General features: G+C 40.3%; 1 protein-coding gene across 2 annotated transcripts in view; it reads left to right on the forward strand.

Moving 5' to 3' along the window:
* Positions 1 to 9,923, forward strand: part of LOC117463419 (complement C3-like) — a 62,710-nt gene extending 52,787 nt beyond the window's left edge. The window contains exons 29-43 of one of the 2 annotated variants that reach the window (XM_034105653.2): positions 820 to 970; positions 1,381 to 1,466; positions 2,144 to 2,221; positions 2,321 to 2,476; positions 5,165 to 5,227; positions 5,375 to 5,456; positions 5,551 to 5,599; positions 5,774 to 5,864; positions 6,260 to 6,349; positions 6,436 to 6,538; positions 6,696 to 6,785; positions 8,028 to 8,120; positions 8,271 to 8,354; positions 9,300 to 9,444; positions 9,642 to 9,923. In XM_034105653.2, the coding sequence (XP_033961544.1) occupies positions 820 to 970; positions 1,381 to 1,466; positions 2,144 to 2,221; positions 2,321 to 2,476; positions 5,165 to 5,227; positions 5,375 to 5,456; positions 5,551 to 5,599; positions 5,774 to 5,864; positions 6,260 to 6,349; positions 6,436 to 6,538; positions 6,696 to 6,785; positions 8,028 to 8,120; positions 8,271 to 8,354; positions 9,300 to 9,444; positions 9,642 to 9,783 (1,503 nt within the window). In that variant the 3' untranslated portion in view covers positions 9,784 to 9,923. The remainder of the gene's footprint in view (positions 1 to 819; positions 971 to 1,380; positions 1,467 to 2,143; positions 2,222 to 2,320; positions 2,477 to 5,164; positions 5,228 to 5,374; positions 5,457 to 5,550; positions 5,600 to 5,773; positions 5,865 to 6,259; positions 6,350 to 6,435; positions 6,539 to 6,695; positions 6,786 to 8,027; positions 8,121 to 8,270; positions 8,355 to 9,299; positions 9,445 to 9,641) is intronic. The other variant, XM_034105654.2, reaches the window with a different exon arrangement.
* Positions 9,924 to 21,900: the final 11,977 nt, after the last annotated feature.

Consider the following 21,900-nt stretch of genomic DNA (forward strand, 5'->3'; position numbering starts at 1 on the left):
TATAGAACACCCCCAATTCTCCATTGTACGTCATAATAATAGCTACCATTTAGTTTGGACGCGATTGCGTTAATTAATAAGGTCACACTGTGTCAGTAAATACATGTGTGAGCTAGTAATCTGGTAGTGCTGCAATATTTACCTCTCTCTCGGCAGCTGAAGCAACTCGTTTGGTGGCTCGAACTTCACGTTTGTTGACACTGTCATTGTCTTGCGCGGCCGACGTGCTGGGACGGTCGGTGTTCCCGACTGCATACATTGAGAAATCGAATATCGTGGGAACAGATCCTGGCTTCAAATCCGATGTTTTGTATTGAACCAGGCATCCAGACTGGACTTTGAGCAGCTTCTCATCCTTTAGTGGCAGCCTATGGAAATGTACTTCTTCCTTCTTCGTATAAAATCCATTTGTGCAGCCTGGGGCAATACAATAAACTCCTGACGACGACCGTTTTCTTGTAATGTAAACTACTGGTGCATTGCACGCCATGTTGTTTGTTATTGAGCTTTGGCCCAGGAAGCCATACCCACTCAGTGACGTCACTGGAAAAGTCCCGGAGCAATGGAAGCGCCCATGGTCATTAGGCACGTATTCCAAATAATAAATTCGCGTATCTCGATCGTTTACATTGGAAATAAACTAGATAAATACATTTCCTAATGGGAATATTGTCGCATGGAAAGCAGTTTGAAAAGTGTTTCCATTTCCCTTTAAAAGAGCTCTTTGAGCCGGCGCGTTCGGAACCGACACATCACTACTAAAAATGTCTATCTGACTGTTCTCACCTTATTCTCTTTCCTCCCTTGCTTTTTATACAGAGTCTACCCCGCAGTATAGAAAAAGCAGTGGCCTATCTGGAAAGACGTCTGCCCAGACTCACCAACCCATATGCTGTTGCCATGACATCATATGCCATGGCCAATGAAAACAAAATGAACCGCGAGATCCTCTACAAGTTTGCTTCCCCAGGTGCTGTTACTATTCTTAAACTATTATTTGGAAACATAGTCTATGTTTTGGTGATTAGATTCAAAACGATTTCTCATCCACAACTACTAAGAGCCGGACCAACACATTGGTATTATGGGATGATTTTTGCTCAGTACAGAAATGTCAAATGTTTGAACTAATTTAGAAACAGTTTCTAATGGACATAAATAGTCTTCCAGCCATACGATGTCCTGTAACAAATACTGTTAACACTTTTTGAATAACAGATATATGGAGATTTGTTAAAATTCTTAAGAGCGAGCACATTTTAATATTTCCTAATGTATTTTATTTATACATTATTTTCTAAGATGAGATATCCTGGATTTATAAGTAAATAGATTGATGTATAGAAAAGTAATGGGAAGATATTTCTTTGTCGTCATAAGAGTTGAACCACTGGCCGATGCCTGAGGGAGGTATCTACACACTGGAGGCTACGGCGTACGCTCTTCTCGCTCTGGTCAAGGCCGAGGTGAGCATGTCGCATTTATGTGTGTTCCTTTCATGCTACGGACAACATACAATGTAGTCCTTATCCATGCTACTTTAATATAAAGGTTTGTATTACATTTTCAATGAAATGTGTCAGTCAGTAATGTCACAGCCTTAAAATATAAGTGAAATGTTACCCTTTTAAGTATCCAATATTTTAAAGGTGGGGTAGGTAATCTTGGAGAAACCAGCTCGAGTGCGCTAGAATTTGAAAATACACAGCCCGAACAAATCTGCCACTTCCTTACAGAGCCCCTCCTCCAACACACACGAACGCGCACATGACCAATGAGGGCACAAGATAAGTTTGTGCCCAGATGGAGGTCTGACAGGCAGGTAGGCCATCCAGTTACTTTAGCCGGCTCAGATGATTGGTCGTGCTTTTTACAGTGCCACGGCTTCCACTGATGACTTTTTTTAATGGATTTTTTGTCAAAGTACTTCAGGTATTCATTGCTATCGGGATGTTAAGGGCATTCCATGGAATATAAAAAGTGTATCTCGAGCCGGTTTCTCAAACTTACCTACCCCACCTTTAAGTATTACAATTATTAAGTAACCGATTTCATTTTTTAAATATTTGTAATTTTTGTATCATTCCAATGTGCAGTGAATGACAGAAAAGTTCAACCATGTACCTTCCTTCTGTGAATAAAGGCTTTTGAAGATGCCAAACCTGTTGTGAGATGGTTCAATGAACATCAGCAATATGGCGGAGGCTATGGATCGACTCAGGTAAGAAGAGACTCCTCTCTCCATCTTGATCCGTCCATCCTGTTTCAGATTATCATTTATTTTATTCTGATTCATTTCCCCCCACCTCCCTCTCTTAAGGTCACCATTATGGTGTACCAGGCTATATCAGAGTACTGGTCCAGTGCTAAAGAACCAGAGTACGATCTGAACGTGGACATTTCGGTGGCGGGCAAGGGAAAGCCTGAGAAGTACAACTTCAACAGGGATAACCACTATGCCACAAGGACATCTAAAGTAAGCACAGACACAAACTCACAAACAGTGGCTCATTAAGGTGGCATATGTTTGTCTCAACACAGTTTGTGTGAACATCATCATCATCATCATCATCATCTTTATTTAAAGAGACTCTTGGTCCATTATTACAAAACATACAACACTCAAATACAACAACAAAAAAGGCAGCCATACCAATGTTTCCACAGAGGTGACTGGTATCGTACAGCACTGAAACACGGATTTGAAAGCAGCATAATAGATATTGAAATCATGCAAGTGTATAGTGTAGGTAGTCTCCTGGAATACAAACACATCTGTGAACTCTCAACAAATAAATTGAACTATAAGAGGAGGGGTCTGAGCTCATGCGGGACCCGGCAGCTACTGTCTAAACTAAATGCTGCCGTGATGAAACGCATATCATGGATTATCAAGGGTTATTTCTGAAACAGTCTGGAGCTCAAAGGCTTTCTCTCTTGCCGGTTATACCACAAGGTGAGTTCCTTTTTACTTCCTGCTTCTTCACACACATGCTCTCCAGTAGGGGTGCAACAACTAATCGACTTAATCGATTAAAATCGATTACCAAATTAGTTGGCAACTAATTCAGTCGTCGATTTGTTGGTGACGTCATAACGTGTGTTCTACACCCCGTTAAGCTCCAACGTTATCGCTCTTTTTTATCGGTACAGGAGACATTTAAAACATATGTCATATATATTATTGCTACATAAACATTATATCGCAGTCTTAGCCAACTCCGTTTCTAATATGCAATATGACTAGAAAATGCGTCTATAATGTATTTTCGATCTTCCCAATTCAGACGAGAGATCTCTCCCCCGCCTGCTTGCGAGGGGGCGGGGCAGTTTACACACACACGCAGCTGCTACATGCATGCAACACACACACACGGAGGAGATGGCGGAGAGAACGCGCTCCGAGGTGTGGTTAAACTTTAGCCATCTCGATGTGGACAATGCTCGTTACCAAAAGTGCAATAACAGTTTATCATGTCAGGGCGGTAACACGAGCAATTTGTCTAAACATTTATCAAAAGTGCTCCACATCCAGACGGAGGAATGCACCGGGTTCCACTGTCTTTCTAGCAGCTCTGTAGCCACATCCACGAGTAACGTTTCCACGTCAGGTGTTATGTATGCTAGCAGCTCTGTAGCCCCGTCCACGAGTAACGTTTCCACCTCAGGTGTTATGTATGCTAGCAGCAACACACGGAGTTAACTACATTATACAAAGATGGGTTAATGATTAGAGGAAACTGAGTTATTTATTTTGTTAAAGTTTCAGCTATTCTGTTTACAGTTCTGTCATCAGATTATTTAATATGATTTGTTAAAACATTGTTGTTTCTTTTGATGTGAAATATTATGTATTTAATTTAAATAAAAAGCAATGTTAGTTTTGTTCACAATTTGTTTAGTTAGTTTACCTTATTTCTTGTCAAAAGAACCGTTAATAATATCGTTAAAAGGACCGGATCGATAAGCAGTATCGATATAAGTAGTTAAAACCTTAACGATCCGAATAATCGATTAATCGTTTCATTAATCGATAGATTAATCGATAATCAAATTAGTCGTTTGTTGCAGCCCTACTCTCCAGTACAGGTTAGCTCTGAGTGTTAGCGGCGCTAATGTATCGGGGAGGTTTTGGCGCAGTGGTTAGAGCGTTGGTCATCAGATCAAGGGGCATCGTCCAGTTCGAATCCCGCCTCGGCCGCCACTGCGTCAGGCCGTTGTGTCCTTGGACACTTTACCCGCATTTTCTCCTGTCGGTAATGTCCGCAGTAATGACTCTTACATGTCCAATATGTGTAATGTGTACTTGTAAAGATTTTTGAGCACCTGTAAAAGTGCTCTAATAAAAAATGTAATGCATTATTATTATTATTATTATTATTAATGTAAACATGCACCGACATAGGGCTGGTTGATTATGGCAAAAATCATAATCTAGATTATTTGGGTCAATAATTGATATCACGATTATTAAAAACGATTATCCATTGGAGAGAAAAAAATGTGAACAGTATGTTTTTAACAGTTGATTACCCGGAACTTTAAGTATAATTCAACTGAAAAACCAATAAAAAAAAATATATAAAAAATAATAATAATAATAGTTTTATTTAGATTATGTTGTTTTCATAATCGTTGCAAGCCAAAATCGTAATTGCGATTAAAATACGATTAATTGAGCAGCCCTAACCGACCATATTACGTCCAAAACAGTCGGGCATTGGTTCTGATAGCAATGTCTACGCCTACATTTCCGATATTACTTAATATCGGACGCAAATCTGGATCAGCTCCGTTGTTCCCCGTTTTTAGAGATTTGGGTACGGAGGAATAGAGAGGTTTTTATTCTCTGACGCTGCGTGAGTTCCCCGACACACCGGGGACACATGTTGATGTAGAAAAGACATCAAAAATTTCACGCATGATAGGTCCCGTTTAACTTTTGAACTTTATCCAGTTTTATTTATGAATTCTAGAGTCCCTTGAGGATCTCAATTCTTCCATGGAGATTTACCAGATTAATCAGATTTTTTTGAAAAAGTTTTAAATGTGCAGCTTGCATATTTACACACTGATTGTTGATTTTGTCACACACATAATAAATACTTTAATATCTGCTTATCCTTGACTGCTTGTGTTTGTGTTCATATTTAAACTCTGATAGATCAATGAAATAAACCAGAATGTGACAGTGACTGCCAGGGGTTCAGGAGAAGCAACAGTAAAAGTTAGTACAATATATTTGTATATGGTATACTCTGAGTTTAAATAACAGTTAATAACTGATCCGTCCTTTTTTTATTAAGATTTTACCAAATACCCTTTTAACCTTGTGAGGACTTATATCAAATATGGCACCTTCTCTGTGTGACAGATGGTGTCGCTGTACTACGCTCTGCCTAAACAAAAGGAAAGTGATTGTCAGAAGTTTAACCTGTCATTGCAGCTCATCCCAGGTGATTTAGTGCCTTCTGTCTCTTCTTCGGTTGTTGTACCTTACTCTTGAGAAACAAATTAACTAAATACAAATATAATATTTCACTCCTGCAGAAAAAATTGATGAGGACGAGAAGATCTACAAGCTGAGGATAGAAGTGTTGTAAGTACAACCAAGGCAACACACTGCCACATGGCTTTATTCATAACATTTTCTAACCAGCTATTTACAATATTATTATATTTCACAATCTGTATTAAATATTCTGCTTCTGTTCATTACCCTTTTCACTATGTTCTTAACACTTTCATTTCCTTCAATCTATTCTGTGTACAGGTATAAGGACAAGGAAAGAGATGCAACAATGTCAATTTTGGATATTGGCTTGCTAACCGGCTTCACCGCTAACACAAAGGACTTGGACGCAGTAAGAACTCATACACAGTAACCCACAACAAATGCACTTGTCACGGTTCCTGTTAAGAGAACAAATATGTGTGTGGTGTGTGTGTGTGTGTGTGTGTGTGTGTGTGTGTGTGTGTGTGTGTGTGTGTGTGTGTGTGTGTGTGTGTGTGTGTGTGTGTGTGTGTGTGTGTGTGTGTGTGTGTGTGTGTGTGTGTGTGTGTGTGTGTGTGTGTGTGTGTGTGTGTGTGTGTGTGTGTGTGTGTGTGTGTGTGTGTGTGTGTGTGTGTGTGTGTGTGTGTGTGTGTGTGTGTGTGTGTGTGTGTGTGTGTGTGTGTGTGTGTGTGTGTGTGTGTGTGTGTGTGTGTGTGTGTGTGTGTGTGTGTGTGTGTGTGTGTGTGTGTGTGTGTGTGTGTGTAGTTGTCCAAAGGACATGGGCGCACCATTGCAAGATATGAGATGGACAAAGTCCTGTCAGAAAGAGGCTCACTCATCCTCTACCTGGACAAGGTAAGACGTTGCTGTTTCCTTCCTCCATACTTTTCCTCTCTGCCTTGCTCTTTGTGTTTGAATCTCCATCTCACCTTTATCTACAGGTTTCTCACACACGACCAGAAGAAATCATTTTTAGGGTTCATCAGACGATGAAAGTGGGCGTCTTACAACCAGCGGCTGTATCTGTCTATGAATACTATGAGCGTGAGTCTTAGAGAAACCTCCATGTCTTTAGTTCCCAATAGATGTCAGAGAATATAACACTGTCAATAAGCAGGCATTATTATTTGGTCAAGTATTTAATATATCTTTTATAAAGTACCGTAAGAACCTGTTTCAATATCTTTCTCTTCTATTGCAGAAACATATTGTGTGCAGTTCTACCATCCAGAGAGGAAAGGTGGAGAGCTACTGAAGCTCTGCAGAGGTGATGAGTGCATATGTGCTGAAGGTAAATGGGTCAAAGCAACCTTATCCATCAACTGTAAACTTTTATTTGTTCCATTTTAATTTCTAAATAACACAACACTTACAGTGTGCTTTGTAGAGGTAGACTGCAGGTCTGAGGTATGAGGTCTGCAGCAGTGTATCATCATACTTTGAAAACAAAGACTCAGAGGCTATACAGCAATGCTAGTAGCTGAGAGTCTTAAGGCCCTGACACACCAAGCAGTCACCAGAGGACTAGCCGACGCTGAAGTCGGCTGTTGCCTGGCCGTGTTCTCCTGCGTTTTGGCCATGTGTCGCACGGGAACACACCGCACCGACTTCAGTGCGTGAGTGGCAATAACTCTCCTTACCAGCAGGCGGCGGTAGTGTGTATTCGTCATTCAAAAGAGGCAACAACCGGAAGACAGAGAAGAAGAAGAGTATATTTTCTCCGTAATATCATACAGAGCTGGCCTCTCCTGGATCAAGGTGATGAGCAGGTCTTCGTTTGCATCATTCCAGATCGCCATGATGAGATGAAAATGAATAGCAGTCTGTGTGTGCCTTCTTAAATCGTTTGTTTACATCCCTCACTTCCGCTTCGCTTCTCATGCACTGATTTGCTAGCTGAACAGCCAATCAGAGTGATTATTTGGTCCGACTGCCCGACCCGATGCATGGCCGATTCAACATGTTGAATCGGCCATGCATCGGGTCTGGCAGTCCAAATAAGGCGTGTCACGGTCGACGGTGCGGGACACACCAACCTGACTACGGCGCCACGAATGCCCGACAGCCTCTGACGGCCTCTGACTCCCAAAATCGGGTTGGTGTGTCAGGGCCTTTACCTATGGACAGCAGCACTAAATGCTATTCCCCAATCATAGTTGTGGAGATATTTCAGTGTTGACCCAAGTGTTGGAGCCACTAAACGACAGACAGACGTTGTCCCCATGAAAGCCACACTGCGAGCATCGAATCATAATCATATCACCAGGAATTGTCTCTCAGATTTACAACATAAATCAAGGAGTTGTACTCCTTGTGAGGAAAGCACTTAGCTTCACATCTGGTAAAGGAGAATGCTGTAGAATTGAGTTTGCAGTAAATCACCAGATTGAAACATAAGCACCTGAAGTCTAAAAGAAACCTCACTAATAATCTAAATGGTGACGTAAATACAGCTGCCATCATCCATGCTCATGTACTACGATGAACATTTGATCGGATGTGTTATAACTTTATGCCAATTGTGTATTTCCAGAGAACTGCAGTATGCAGAAGAAGGAGAAAATCAGCAATGATCAGCGCACAGCTAAGGCTTGTGAGACTACACAAACCAGCAAAATAGATTTTGGTAAGAGAGCATAAATGGATTGAATTTACTCAATATGGTACTTTTATACACCAAAAATGCATTTGTTTGATTGTGTGTGTCTAAGAGGTTGGGAGAAGAAGTGAGCAATGAAACAGATGAGCTAACAATCTACAATGTGTCTGTCCTCAGTGTACAAAATGAAACTGGAAGTGTTTGAAGATGAGTTGTCCACAGACATTTACACAATGCGTGTTCTGGCTGTCATCAAAGAAGGTGGGTATCTATTAACTGCTTAAAATGGAGTAGCCCCTGATGTTTCTAGGGTGCCGTAAAGGGTTAGGTGACTTAACAGTTGGTTTACCTCCTTTTAAATGTTGTGTGCACATTTACTCTCCTGTCAGACAATAAAATACAACTTTTAAAATGTTGGGGAATGCATTTATGTCTGGCAGTTAGATGTCAACACCGGTCATTTTCATGTTTCTAGGCAAAATAAGATGTTCGACTTGTTTTTTCATTTATTAGTGCAGTTAGCAGCTTGTTGGCTGGATAATTATTATACAGTCGTGAGTGGGATACATTTAAAGGGGCCCTATTATGCTCACTTTTATGATTCATATTTATATTTTGGGGCTCTACTGCGACATGTTTACATGCTTTAATGTAAAAAAAGTGCTTTTTTTAATATTCTCACTGCCTGAGCTGCTGCACCTCTTTTCACCCTCTGTCTGAAACCAGAGCCCAGTCTGCTCTGATTAGTTAGCTGGCCGGCTCTGTTGTGATGGGTCAACCACTTGGAGTTGTCCCGCCCCTTAGCCTCTCATGTAAGACGTGTTGGGGGCTAGACAATAGAAGCGCAAGTGTTATGTAGTGATGTCACTATGTCGCAGTAAACAAGTCGTCCAATGGAAGAGTTTGGAGCAGGGGGTGGGAGTGTGTGTCTGAAACTCCCTCTGGAGGGAACACAGGGATTTCAGCCTTTGCAGACCATTTACATGCACAACAACCCATACAGTATAACTGCCGGAGAGGGAAACCCCAAAAAGCAGAATACAGCCCCTTTCACTTTTGGACAGAAGGCAAATAAGTGCGTTTCCAGGAACGTTTGTTCCTTTCAGAATGATTCCACTGGAAATATGTAATAATGAAGTGCTTTTGTTTTGTGATGAATGATTAGCTATCCATTTGATCCTTTGTTCTCCTCATTGTAAATAACAGGAACGTCTGATGTGGGTCCCCTGAATAAACTTCGCACATTCCTCAGTTATCCGCACTGCAGGGAGTCTTTAGATTTGGTTGTTGGCAAAACCTACCTTATCATGGGAACATCAGTTGATATTTACAGAGATGAGGCAAAACAAACGTAAGTTAGATCTTTCTGTTTCACGGCTTTTTATACTAAATCATGTCAATATTTGTTGTACTCATGTACTGTTGCCATTGATCAAGTAATAAAGTATCCAGAAGGAGGAAGGACGCTTTCTTATGTTATGTTTGAATGTTACAGATAGGTCTTCATCATGTGAACAGCTAACGTGTTTTTCACTCTGCTCTCCTTAGGTCTCAGTATGTACTTGGAGAAAGAACCTGGATCGAGTACTGGCCCACAGTAGCTGAGTGTCAAGCTGATGAACACAGACCTACCTGTTTGGGCATGGAGGATATGGTCCAGATGTACCGCGAATTTGGATGTCAGCAGTAGTGAAACTCAAGAAAATTAATTGTTTTTGGAATTGTTTCTATTTGGACATTATTCCCATCTTGTACGACTTTCACTGCTATAAAATGTATGGGCTTACAATGTTGCAGTGTATTGATTAAAATTAAATGATCTTAATCTCATTTTCTGTGTCTTATATTCAAATTCACTTTTAGTTAATGTAGAAAATTAGACAAATATTTAACTCTTGTGTTGGTTATAGTAAACATTGATGAGTTCTAACCATTTAAACTGATAATTGATGTATTTTTTTAAGTGTTTAAAAGTGGGGTAGGTAATTTTGGAGAAAACAGCTCGAGTACGCTAGAATTTGAAAATACACAGTCGTAAAAAATCTGCCACTTCCTCACAGAGCCCCTCCTCCAACTCACACGAACGCGCACATGACCAATGAGGGCACGAGATAAGTTTGTGCCCAGATGGAAAGCTGACAGGCAGGTAGGCCATCCAGGTACTTTAGCCGGCTCAGATGATTGGTCGTGCTTTTTACAGCGCTACTTCCACTGATGAAATGTTGTTATGGATTTGTTGTCAAAGCACTTCAGATATTCATTGCTATCGGGATGTTGAGAGCATTCCATGGAATATAACAAGAAGTGTATCTCGAGCCGGTTTCTCAAACTTACCCCACCTTTAAGTCGTCTTTATCTGCAAAATACAAAATATAATGTGTATTTTTGTAAGCTGAGGTTCCTAAAGAGCCAGGTGTGGTGAAGTTGGTCCCCATAAATGCCATTTATTTGTAGTAGGACCTTTTTTAAACTGATCCGGGAGATTCACAGACTCATGAAACTTTACTAAAACACACTACAGATTGAGGGCTTTCAGAGGCGTATTACTTCCCTTAGTGTAATGTCAATATAGTGCTTTTTGAGCAGTAAAAAAACGCATTTCTTGAAGGAAACTCCACATTTTAGAAGTGTTTGAAGCCAAACACAATATGTTTCTTTTAGGTTCTTGTTATTTTGTGAAGGGATTTTAAGAGCAACAGCCCTAGTATTTTTGTAAGCTGGGGTCCCTAAAGAGCCACACTGTAAAAATCAACCTATAGGATCTACTCAATAAAATGGGGGTAACAATTTGCACACTCCTTTTGAGTAGATTTTACCCAATGTTTTTGGGTAAAGGTTACTAATATTTAATATATAAGACTTACTTTAAGAAATGAAGTAAAATCTAACTCAATTACTTAATAAAACATTATTTATAAATGAGTAATATTTACTCTCAATCATAGGCAGCTGGGTAAAGATTACTAATATTTAATATATGACTTACTTTAAGAAATTAAGTAACTAACTCAATTACTTAATAAAACATATTACTTAATGAGTAATATTTACTAATCGTAGGCAGCTATTTACTTAATAATTGATCCATATTACACATTAATATTACTTTATTAGTAAGGTTACCAGTAAACAATATATTGCCACACACAAGATTTTATTGATCATGTTTTTTTGTATTGACCAAATGTATAAGTGCAATATGGTCATACATTGAGAATATATAAACAGTTAAGTGCATTTCAATTGTTAACACCGAGCAGAATCTTCAAAATAGTTATACAATCACATTGTTTTAACAGTAAAGTGCATGGAAATTGTAAACATTTTTAACATAATCTTCCAAGTGCAATTTACTCAACTATTAAAAAGTGCCAGTAAATTCACATCACATTACTTTGTGTTTGTGTCACTCGGCACTAAAACAAGTCAACATCCACTTCAGAACAAATTGTTTATTTGAGGCTCTGGACCTGTTTGAGTAGCTTGGCTCCATCAAGCTCCAAAAACAGTTTTTAAAATACCTCAAATGTGTATTTGAGCTTGTTGGGGTATTCCAGGTTGAGGGCGTAGATGAATCCCATCAACAGTGCGCATGCCTTTGTTTGGTTTCCGCACACATTCAAAACTCTGTCTCCCTCTATGACAATGGGCACATCTGCTGGTCCCCTGTCCCTGGCATCATGGATCACAAGCACCTTCACAGTTTGGTCCATGACGTTGTCATGCTCGTCCTCCATGTTGAAAAGAAAGAAAGAAAGGCATATTCACTTTAAATTAGGCATATTAACAAGAAGCTATTATACAATATAGGCTTTGTGGTCTAGCATTAAGCCTAATCAATAAAACCAGGGATTTACTTTTTTTAAATGATTTGAAAAAATGTGTGGCAGCGATTAAAAATAAAACAAGATTTCTAACTTATATAAAAAATGTCAGGCCCAGTCAAATTGCCCATCGATCTAATCAATGACATTAAATTGATTCTTTCCCATAAACATAACTTTTCAGTGCATGATTTTATTTATCTTATTTCACTTTAACACCAAAAGAAGGTTTTTGTTTTTAGGTAGTTTTATATGTTAAGTAGCTAAGCACATCAGTAAATTATCCCTAAATAATGTTCCTGTGAATGCTAAACCATTTATAAAAACAATAAGATGTTTAGAGATTTACAGCAATACATTGCATATTTATTTGTTAGGTGTCAGAGTGGTTAATCACAGAAATGAAACAATGGTATCAGAGCGACCTCTGAAATAACTCCGTTAAAATCTTGAAGTGATCAGTCTTTAATGACATACCTGCTGTCTTGAAAAAGGTCTTCTTGGCATCCCCCAAGGTCTTCAATCAGGCACCTGGCCACTGCATCCCTTTTTTCCAATACTCTGGGCCTGTGAGGAAATGCATTTTAGTGAGAAGACTTATTTCTGCATTTTCATATTCTTGAATGAAACATTTAAATAAATGTACCTCATCAATTGTGCTCAGAAGAGGGCGCATCCTGGAGCCAGCATCTCCTCCTTTGGCACATCAGCTGGAGCGAGTGGTGTTATGGCGTGTTTCCACTGCAGGCCTCGCTCGGTTTGGTTAGGCCTTATTAGGCCCGGCTCACTTTAATGCTGCGCTTCCATTACAGTTTAGGAACTGGGGTAGTTACTATAGAGAGGCGAAGTCCCTCCCTTTCCGTGAGCCTCCATGGGACCCCGGAAGCGTAAAATTATACATTGAAGTCAATGGAGAGAGAAAGGTTATCTTTTGATCCCGTTTGAATTGTGCCACGAATGACACATATGATGTTTGTCAATTTAAAAGAATATTTTGCAAGTCAAAAAAATAAAAATGTGTCGTAAAACTGCGAAGTTACACATTTTTTTGTGTGAAACCGCTGAGTGAACTACAGGTCTCTGGTCCCGCACAATCTGCGTCACCATCACAAAGACGGCCGTCACGTGAGCAAATTTCACCTGTTTCTTTCAGAATGAGAATGAAAGTATAAAACGAGGTGAACATCACTACAAGTCTGGACACGTTGAGAGCTGAACATACACGAAAGGGGAGTTAGTCGGTTCTGTAAGAGCAGCGGGACCGGCTTTACAAGATGTTGGTGAGTAATATGAGTGCAATGTGTAACGTTAATGTCAGCTAGCTAACATTAGCTAACAAGGTACACTAACGTGTTTTGTTTCAGGAACTAGTTTTCTCCTTAAGAACTTCGTGGTCTCTGTGTATGCTGAGTGGATAACATTAGTGTTCACAAGAACAAGGTACACTCCCGTGTTTTGTTTTAGTTGCTCTTCAGATTGAAGCGGCCAGTTTTATATTGACTATACTGTATGTGTGATCTCCTTTTACATCTCGTTGTGTCATTTGAGTTTATTTGCTGTGTGTAGATTCAAGGGTTTTGGTTATCTTGTCAATTTGTTTGGTTATCCAGGCACAGCTGTGTGTGACTCCCTCGGGTACACTGGTATGTGTTTTCCTAATGTAGAGAGCATTGATTAATTAATAAACTACACACTGAGTCTAGATCCTGACCAAATCCTTTTTTATTGTTGATCAAATGTTTTTCAAAAATGTATTCATACACATTTAGAAAAATATAATGTACAATCACAACCAGTACAACACAAATTACAAAAAATACAGAAAAAACAAACAATAACAACAATCAGACAAGAGGACAAAACTATGGAAAAATAACCCCTCCCACCCCCAGATCCAGACCATCCTTGTATTATTGCTCATTCAATCTATTATAGCATGCTAACAAACATGGTACTTACTTTATTTATACAGATCTGCATGGGAGACGATGGCGCGATGCAGAGCGCTGTCTGTGATTGTGCACGGGGGATGTACAAATGCAGCCACGCTGCAGCATTGGCAATATGTGCCATGTGGCAGATCAGCTCCACAGATGTTGAGTGCCAGTGGAGGAAGCCTGGCACTTCCAAAGTAGTCCAGCCGGTGTCTCAACGTTACCAACAGTGAGAGGAGACATACAACCCACTGGCCAGAGATATCGCCACTGAGGATGTAGACTGGTTCAGGTCTGCACTGAAGGGGCGCACAGTGTGGCATGGCATGGCTTTTGTCACCTGAGCCAGAGCCGCGGCCTCAACATCAGGCCATTGTCACCGTGCCGGAGCTGGTGAAGGGGCATGGGGGTCGGGGGCTTGAGGCAATTCTTGCCTCAATGCGACTGAGCAGAGACCAGCAAGCTGCCATCCAGACAGCCACCGGAGGACAGCGGACACATCCTCAGTGGCAGTTACACAGGCGGGGCAGGTTGACAGCCAGTAAGTTTGGTGCTGTGCTGCGGTCGGGACTTTCATCCACTCCATGCGCGTCCCCCATGAAGAGGGTGCTCGGGGGTATAACTTGGACGGAGTCATGGCTGTCAACTGGGTGGTTGTAAACGAGGCCGAAGGGGTGAAGGCTTTTGTGCAGGCCTATCGGGTGACAGTGTTCGAGTCTGGTCTCTTTGTGAGTGAGTCGGTGTTTTGGGAGCATCCCCCGATGGACTTGTGCAGCCATCTGCCCTGCTGGAGGTGAAGTGTCCACCATCATTATACATGATGGTGTATATAGGATATATATATATATTTGTATACATATCTGTAAATTGTATAATTTTATTTGATTTAAAAGTCTTTTTGATCTCTCTGTCTATAAACACAAACTGAGTAAGATTGACAATAAAGTTGACTTTGAAAAATAAATATATTCTTTATGAAAATAGTTGACTGTTGGAGAAATGAATCCAAATGAAACGTTGGACTGAACTACAACTACGCCTTTAAATCTCTACGGACTGTTTTGCAGTGGGATGGCAAGTTCCTATCTTTAAACATTTATTAGATTTTTCTCAGAACAGATTTGATTTTCTGAAGTTAATTTAACTTTGCCGACCATGTAAGGTCATTATTAAAAAGGTACAATCAATTTGTTTAGGGTTGACTAAAATAATGATAAACATTTCATTTGGATAATTTACTGACAGAATAAGAAACTCAATAATGCTCTACTCACCTGTTCCTTTTTATAAAGTGAAACAGTTGAAACGATAGATTTTAGTAAACTTAAAAACAACCTTCTCCAAAAGCTATCAAGGAATATACCGAATACTTATTTTAGAACTTTATTACATATTATTTGTATATAGTTTGAATGATCCATAATTGACAGAAGCTTGTGTTTACACTGACCTGTTACTCATATATTAATGTCTTTGTAACTTCAGTAAACCACGACCTCACTAATTTCTTTCATTCATCACGGTTCAGTAAACTAAGTGACACATGAACCAGTTTAATCATTATAATAACGTAGGATTGCAACTCTTTGAAACTGTAGGTGGCTCTTAAAAGAGCCGTTGTGTTTGAGTGTGCTGGTCTCGGGTCAGTCTAAGCCAGGGGTCTCCAACACGTTGATCGCGAGCTACCGGTAGCTCGCGGGCAGCTTTTCAGTAGCTCGCCGCTCGATTATTGATTATAGCGTAGTAACGTTGCTTCTTGATTTTTCGGCCGCGGCCGGACAATAAAGTGTTTTTATTTTAGAATTGTTTCTGTCACACAAATATAAAATTGGTCCGTGACGCAGAAATCAAGGAGCAGATGTGACAGCAGCACAGCGACACCACACATGGAGCAGTCTGCTTTCTCCAGCAGCACCAGTCAAACCAACGGCAGAATGACCCGCTCTGAATCAGTCCGCGTCGCTGCGGCTCAGACACACAGGGAGGGATTTGTGTTTTTGAAAAACACTCGTTATCGTAATGTCAGGTTTTTGGTGGATTTAATCAAGTCTTGGATTGCAGAGTATGAATGTCCTCTTGCTATTTTCAGTTGATAAATACGCGTGTAAAGTTTGTGAAGGCAGGAGGAAAGCTTCCGCAATCACCGTCTCCTCTCCGTTCCTCCAAACCCTGCCCCCTCCTGAAAAATAACTACTAATAAGAGTGACAGGCTGACAGTGACCTGATAGAAACTTTATTATTCACTTAATCACTGATTGAGATGATGAAGCTAACTTAGTCTCATACATTCATGGGATTCATGTAACAGTAAAACAGAGAATGTGAGTGTGCACCCACATGCACTATTTTTGTTTGTATAATGCTATTGTAAATACTCCTGTTGTCTGCTGTGTTCAGACTTAAGTCCTGTGTGTGATGCCACATTCAGGACCTTCAGTGTCCTTTCTTTAACAGAAGACCATTGCTTGAAGCTGCAGCTAGACTGCAGAAGTATTAGTTTTTTGTTTTTGAGGATGGAAAAATGTCACACACAGATATAGGGAGGCTAGACCTATACAATTGATTAATTATGGTTTATAATTTCATGTCAACACGAAGAAGAAGAAAAGATAGCTGCACTGTTCAGTGTCAATCCTGTGGAGATGGAGATGGAGGTTATAAATCTCCAAAATCATGTTCAGCGTAAGTCTCAGCAAAACTCACAACATCTCTGGAGCCTTGTAGACCCAGAAAACTATAAGAACATTCACCAAGCAGCACTGAACATGTCTTCTTTATTTGGTTCTGTATACATCCCTTTGTGAAGCAGCTTTTTCTGACATGAATGTCATGAAATCTAAATACAGAATAAGACCGACTGATGAACATGTAAATGACTATTAGAGTGAACCTAAGTGGGTCCAGCAGACACCTGTGTGGTGGACTCCATGCAGCGCCAGTCATCTCACTAACTGTAAAAAAGAGTGAATGCACTTATTTTACACATGTGCCATAAGATGCTTGCAAGGTGGTGATTAAGGCGATGTATTTACTATGTGGGCCATAATAAGAAGTGAGACATTGTATTTTGCTCATGGACATTTATGTGAATCTTCAGTGATGTACTTACTATGTTGTCCATATTAATATGTGAGAAATTGTCGTTTTCTTGGACCTTGATGTGAAGTTAAGATTTTAGATAAGCTTTAGGTGTTGCAATTTCACACAAAAGTAGCTTAATTCAACTGATGAGTGCTATGTGAATAAATGTAAGCGATGCGATGCAAGTAGCTCTTGGCCACTTTCATTTTTTCAAAGTAGCTCTCAGGTGGAGAAAGGTTGGAGACCCCTGGTCTAAGCCCTCTCTCCGCGAATACGGCGGGCTAGCTGGATGTCCTTGGGCATGATGGTGACCCTCTTTGCTTGGTTCATCTTACTGGGGGGCAGCTACATGGATGTCGGGGCAGTCCACAGTCATTGTGCAGTTGAAGGCAGAATGAATTTATTATTGACTCCGAATGAAGCACAACTTCATGTCATACAATACATTGACTTTATTTGTAATTGTGTAAAAAAATAAAGCATTGATTAGCAAGCAGGACCTGCAGGAACAGAGCACGGTGATGGATGGAGCTGGGAAGAGAGAAGAATAAAGAAAACAGATCAACTTTATTATCGGATATTAAAAATTCAATTTCAAAACAAGTTTCCGCTCCTACAGTTTTCTAGTGTGTAAAGATGATTTCACTTGACCTATGCAAAATATCACACTCAATACATGTGTGTCTCTGGGGGGTGCATTGTGCCTTTGATGTATATAAATAATATACCATAACCAAATCAGGTTGCCAGGGCAGGTCAGTGTGTATGTTCCTCAGGGTCTCAGCAGTTACAGGTGAGGGAAAGGAAATAAAAGAGAAAAAGGTCAGTAACAACACTTTAAAGTAACAACACTTTGAATAATTATCCCTTCTAATAATTTTCTCTCAGTAATCACTCAACTACTGTCTTTCCAACAAACAGATTGACTCACCCTTACTGTCATCACAATGAAACACGTCCAGAAGAATGTCATGCAAAGCTCCCTGCCTGCCTTCGACTCTCCCTGACTGCTTCCTTAGCACCCGGTGGATGGCGCAGTAGGCTACTCTTCAAATGTTTCACGAAATACTTATCATCATGACTACTCTTACTGTTTAAAATGTTGGTTTACTTCATGTAATAAAATAATAACTTCATGTTAAGGCTACTAAAAATGACAAGGCTAAGTAATGTAATGCTAACTAACGTGCTCGCTACTCGTCGCTACTAGCTAGGTAGCTAACTTGACTATATATGTTCCATGCACAACATGTATATTACCTGATATGTCTGATCCAGTGACTCCTGGTCCTTTCATCAGACGGGAATCGATAGAACGAGCAAGTGGTATGATCACTTATGTGATTACAACCTGGTACAAAGCACACAGGCATCTTGTAAAAGTGAATTTATTTTTAGCAATCTCTTATTTATTGGAGGGAATAAATCAGTTATGAGATCTTCTTCTTCTTCTTCGCTTTAATTTAACGAGTCGCAACCACTTGGAGCATTATCGCCTGTGACATCACTTACGCGACCCAAAATGGGATTTGGGATTTGTAGTCTTTGTAGTCGCGTATTTTTCATAGTCTTATATTTCAACAGTTTTACGACAAAATGTGACTTTTTTGACATGGAACTTATTGTTTAAGATTGACAAACATCATATGTGTAGTTCGTGGCACAATTCAAACGGGATCAAAATATACGTTTTCTCTCTCCATTGAATTCAATGTAAATGTTTCGCTTCCGGGGTCCCATGGGCCTGAAGTAGATGGGCGTGACTTCGCCTCTCTATAGTAACGCAGTGTAGGCGGAGCCGTGACGTCATCTTCAATGAGAGCCCCACAAAAACAATATTAGCCGTTAGCCGTTAGCACTCAGAGCTCACAGCTCCTCATATCTGTTCAGAAACTAGACAAAAGTTAAACAAGTACAAACCACAGACTGTCTGTGTCATGGAGAATACAGTCGCTGCTTTATTTATGTCTGTATAGGCCGTTGTTGTGAGTGTGTACGGTCGGAGCATATATAACGTTAGCTTAGCCAAGCTACATTTAAAAACACGCATTTTAAAAGGGTTTTTCGCCTGCCATCTGTCTGCAGACTTGTCAAAGCATTAATTCATGGTTTTTACTAACCGGTATCAGTATGTTGTTACGTCGGCATCATTTTGAAACGTGTATTACAATTATATCACGGTCAAATCTGTGCATCTTGTTGTAGTTGTAGCCCCCTTGCCAGCGATTCTCTCTCTAGTTTAGCATACTCAGCCTGGTTGTTCCTGGCCCTAGAACCACGATTTAGTCGGGCCAGAAAAAAGGTGAAAAAGTAGCCCCGGGGCAAAACTAGGCCAAGTGGAAACGCAACCAAAAATGGGCCCCGCACGGCTCGGCACGCTTAAAGCGAGCTACCCGCTGCAGTGGAAACACGCCATTAGTGTACCCATCCAGTTTCAGCATCAAAGTCTCTTCCAGTGAAAGAGTTGTTATGTGTCGGAACTCCTCCTTAATCTAATAAAAAGCATAGGGGACAACACTCATTACTCACAACTCTGACAACAGTGAGTTGAAATGGAAAAAAAATAAACGTAATGTTCTCACCTGAGCCTCATTGAATAAACCAGGCCATCTTATGGAAAGCCTAAAGTGCCACTATTCGCCCGTTTAAAACTTTTCGTGCGTTCTTGACTCATAAAAAACGTGCGTTTTTAATATGATAATGAGCCCCACCTTCTGTTTTGCATAGCCAGTACATTTAAAGTGTGTGCAACCAATCATTGAAGAGTTAAGCCAGACTAAAGCAATCTGTTGATGAAAAGTTCCTGTAACCTACCCCATTGTGAGATTTAGATCGATTTAGATAGAAAGAATAATCACAATTAAAACTGCGGTCGCACTTGTGCGCACAGTGATGAGTGGGCCCTCGCGTCCGTGCGCCTGTCGGGGAGGGTTGCTGGTCCCCCCCCAGTCCTCCGAAATGAGCTGTTTGTCATCCCTCTAAATTGTTTACCTGACTTTGCGTTCCTTTGTTTCTGACCAGGAAATCTTAGGCATGTGCGCCAACTGTGTTGGTACCATTTTTCCTGCATCAACCAGGTAGCGATATGCCGACAGTGAAGAATAAACATATTTATAACTAGTTTAGCTAGTTCCAGAGGTAGATGGAATAGCTAAGTGTGTTTGGTCTAACTGTTAGTGTGTGTTTTGCTCAGCTCCGCAGTCCGTCACAGCAAAAATTAAAATGTAAACCTAAGACGCAAAGAAGTGCAAGATAACAGATAAATATAAACAACCATAATGTAGATTCAATGATATGAGAGAAGTTGTAGATTAAGTGTAGACAGTATTTAAAATAAAGATAATGCAATGTAATAAGTATATACAGTATATGCAAAATGACAAGTACTATATGGCACACAGATGTAATTTTTTAATTATAAGTAAAAGTATGTAAGGCTGAAGTGACAGCAGTGATGAGCTCTACACGTCTACACTCATACGTCTGTACTGCAGTCAGTGGAGGTTTGGGTGGATGATGTTCCTGAGCGCTGTTCAGGCTTGCTTTATCCAGCACCTCAGGTGGCAGCTCTGTCCTTCTGATTGGCCGTGCACTTTTCAAAGTAGGGGTCGTTCCCCAGCAGATCCATTTCTCCAGAATTGTGGTAATCACAGAGAAAACAAGAGATCATAATAAAGACATGGTTGCTAAAGCATGATTGAACAATGTAACTGTAAGCCTTATAGACAGAGAAAGTGTTTGTGTGGGGGAGGGGGGGTGTGTTTATTTGTAGGCTTTATGAGATTTTTCATGAAACCATATGGTGCTTCACATAATAAATACAAGGGCTGTAGCCTAATATTTATATTTATTATATGCTTTAGGAGCTGTTTGTGTTTGTTGAAGAACGTGTAGGTGTGTGCTGTAGAGTGTGTGTGTGTGTGTGTGTGTGTGTGTGTGTGTGTGTGTGTGTGTGTGTGTGTGTGTGTGTGTGTGTGTGTGTGTGTGTGTGTGTGTGTGTGTGTGTGTGTGTGTGTGTGTGTGTGTGTGTGTGTGTGTGTGTGTGTGTGTGTGTGTGTGTGTGTGTGTGTGTGTGTGTGTGAGCATTGATGTGCCAGGCAGACAGGCAGGATTCAGTAGGTTATCTGACATATAAATGTTCCAAAAAGGTGGCGGGGCTAATAATAGCCAATTTGAAATATGTCCGCAATCATAAGAGCAATGCGTATACAGTGTTTCGTGAATATCGGAATAACTATAGTAGTTTTGTGTCATTTGGAGTAATTTGTGACATTTAAATCGTCAAAAATGGTACATTCTCCGTTAGCTTACGAGCTCCCCGTTTAAGCTAGCAACTATTTTCTTCACAATTTAGCATCATATTGGGTAGGTGCTGAACCTGTCCTGCATTGGAATTTTTCCGATCATTCCCCTAGGAGGAGTTCGCAAGAACGTGCTTAAAATGGCTGAGAAACGCACATTTTTCAAAATGGCCGACTTTCTGGGGGGCGGGGCTAATGGAAGGCCATTTGAAATATGTGTGCAATCATAATAGCAATATGTATACAGCGTTTCGTGAATATCGGAATAACTATATCCGAGTAGTTTGGAGTAATTTGCGACATGTAAATCGTCAAAAATGGTGTATTCGCTGTTAGCTTACGACCTCCACGAGTAATTTTTCAAAAATGTGCTCCTCAATTTAGTATCACATTGGAAATGGGCTAAACCTGTCCTCCATTGGAATTGTTCTGATCATTCCCCTAGGACAGTGGTTCTCAAACTTTTTCTGTCATTCCCCACTTTGAACAGGTGGGCCTTTTCAAGCCCCACCTGTTCCTCATCGCTCCAATAAAATGGTAGGCCAAGCTTAAAATGGTCAAATATATCGTTCTATAACGGGGTCGCCAACTTTTTTTAGGATGAGGGTTACTTTCAAAAAATAAAACAAGTCGTGAGCTACTTTTACTCCTCTTTTTTGTTTTTTTG

Source organism: Pseudochaenichthys georgianus, chromosome 18, assembly GCF_902827115.2.
Source record: "Pseudochaenichthys georgianus chromosome 18, fPseGeo1.2, whole genome shotgun sequence".
Taxonomy (NCBI): Eukaryota; Metazoa; Chordata; class Actinopteri; order Perciformes; family Channichthyidae; genus Pseudochaenichthys; species Pseudochaenichthys georgianus.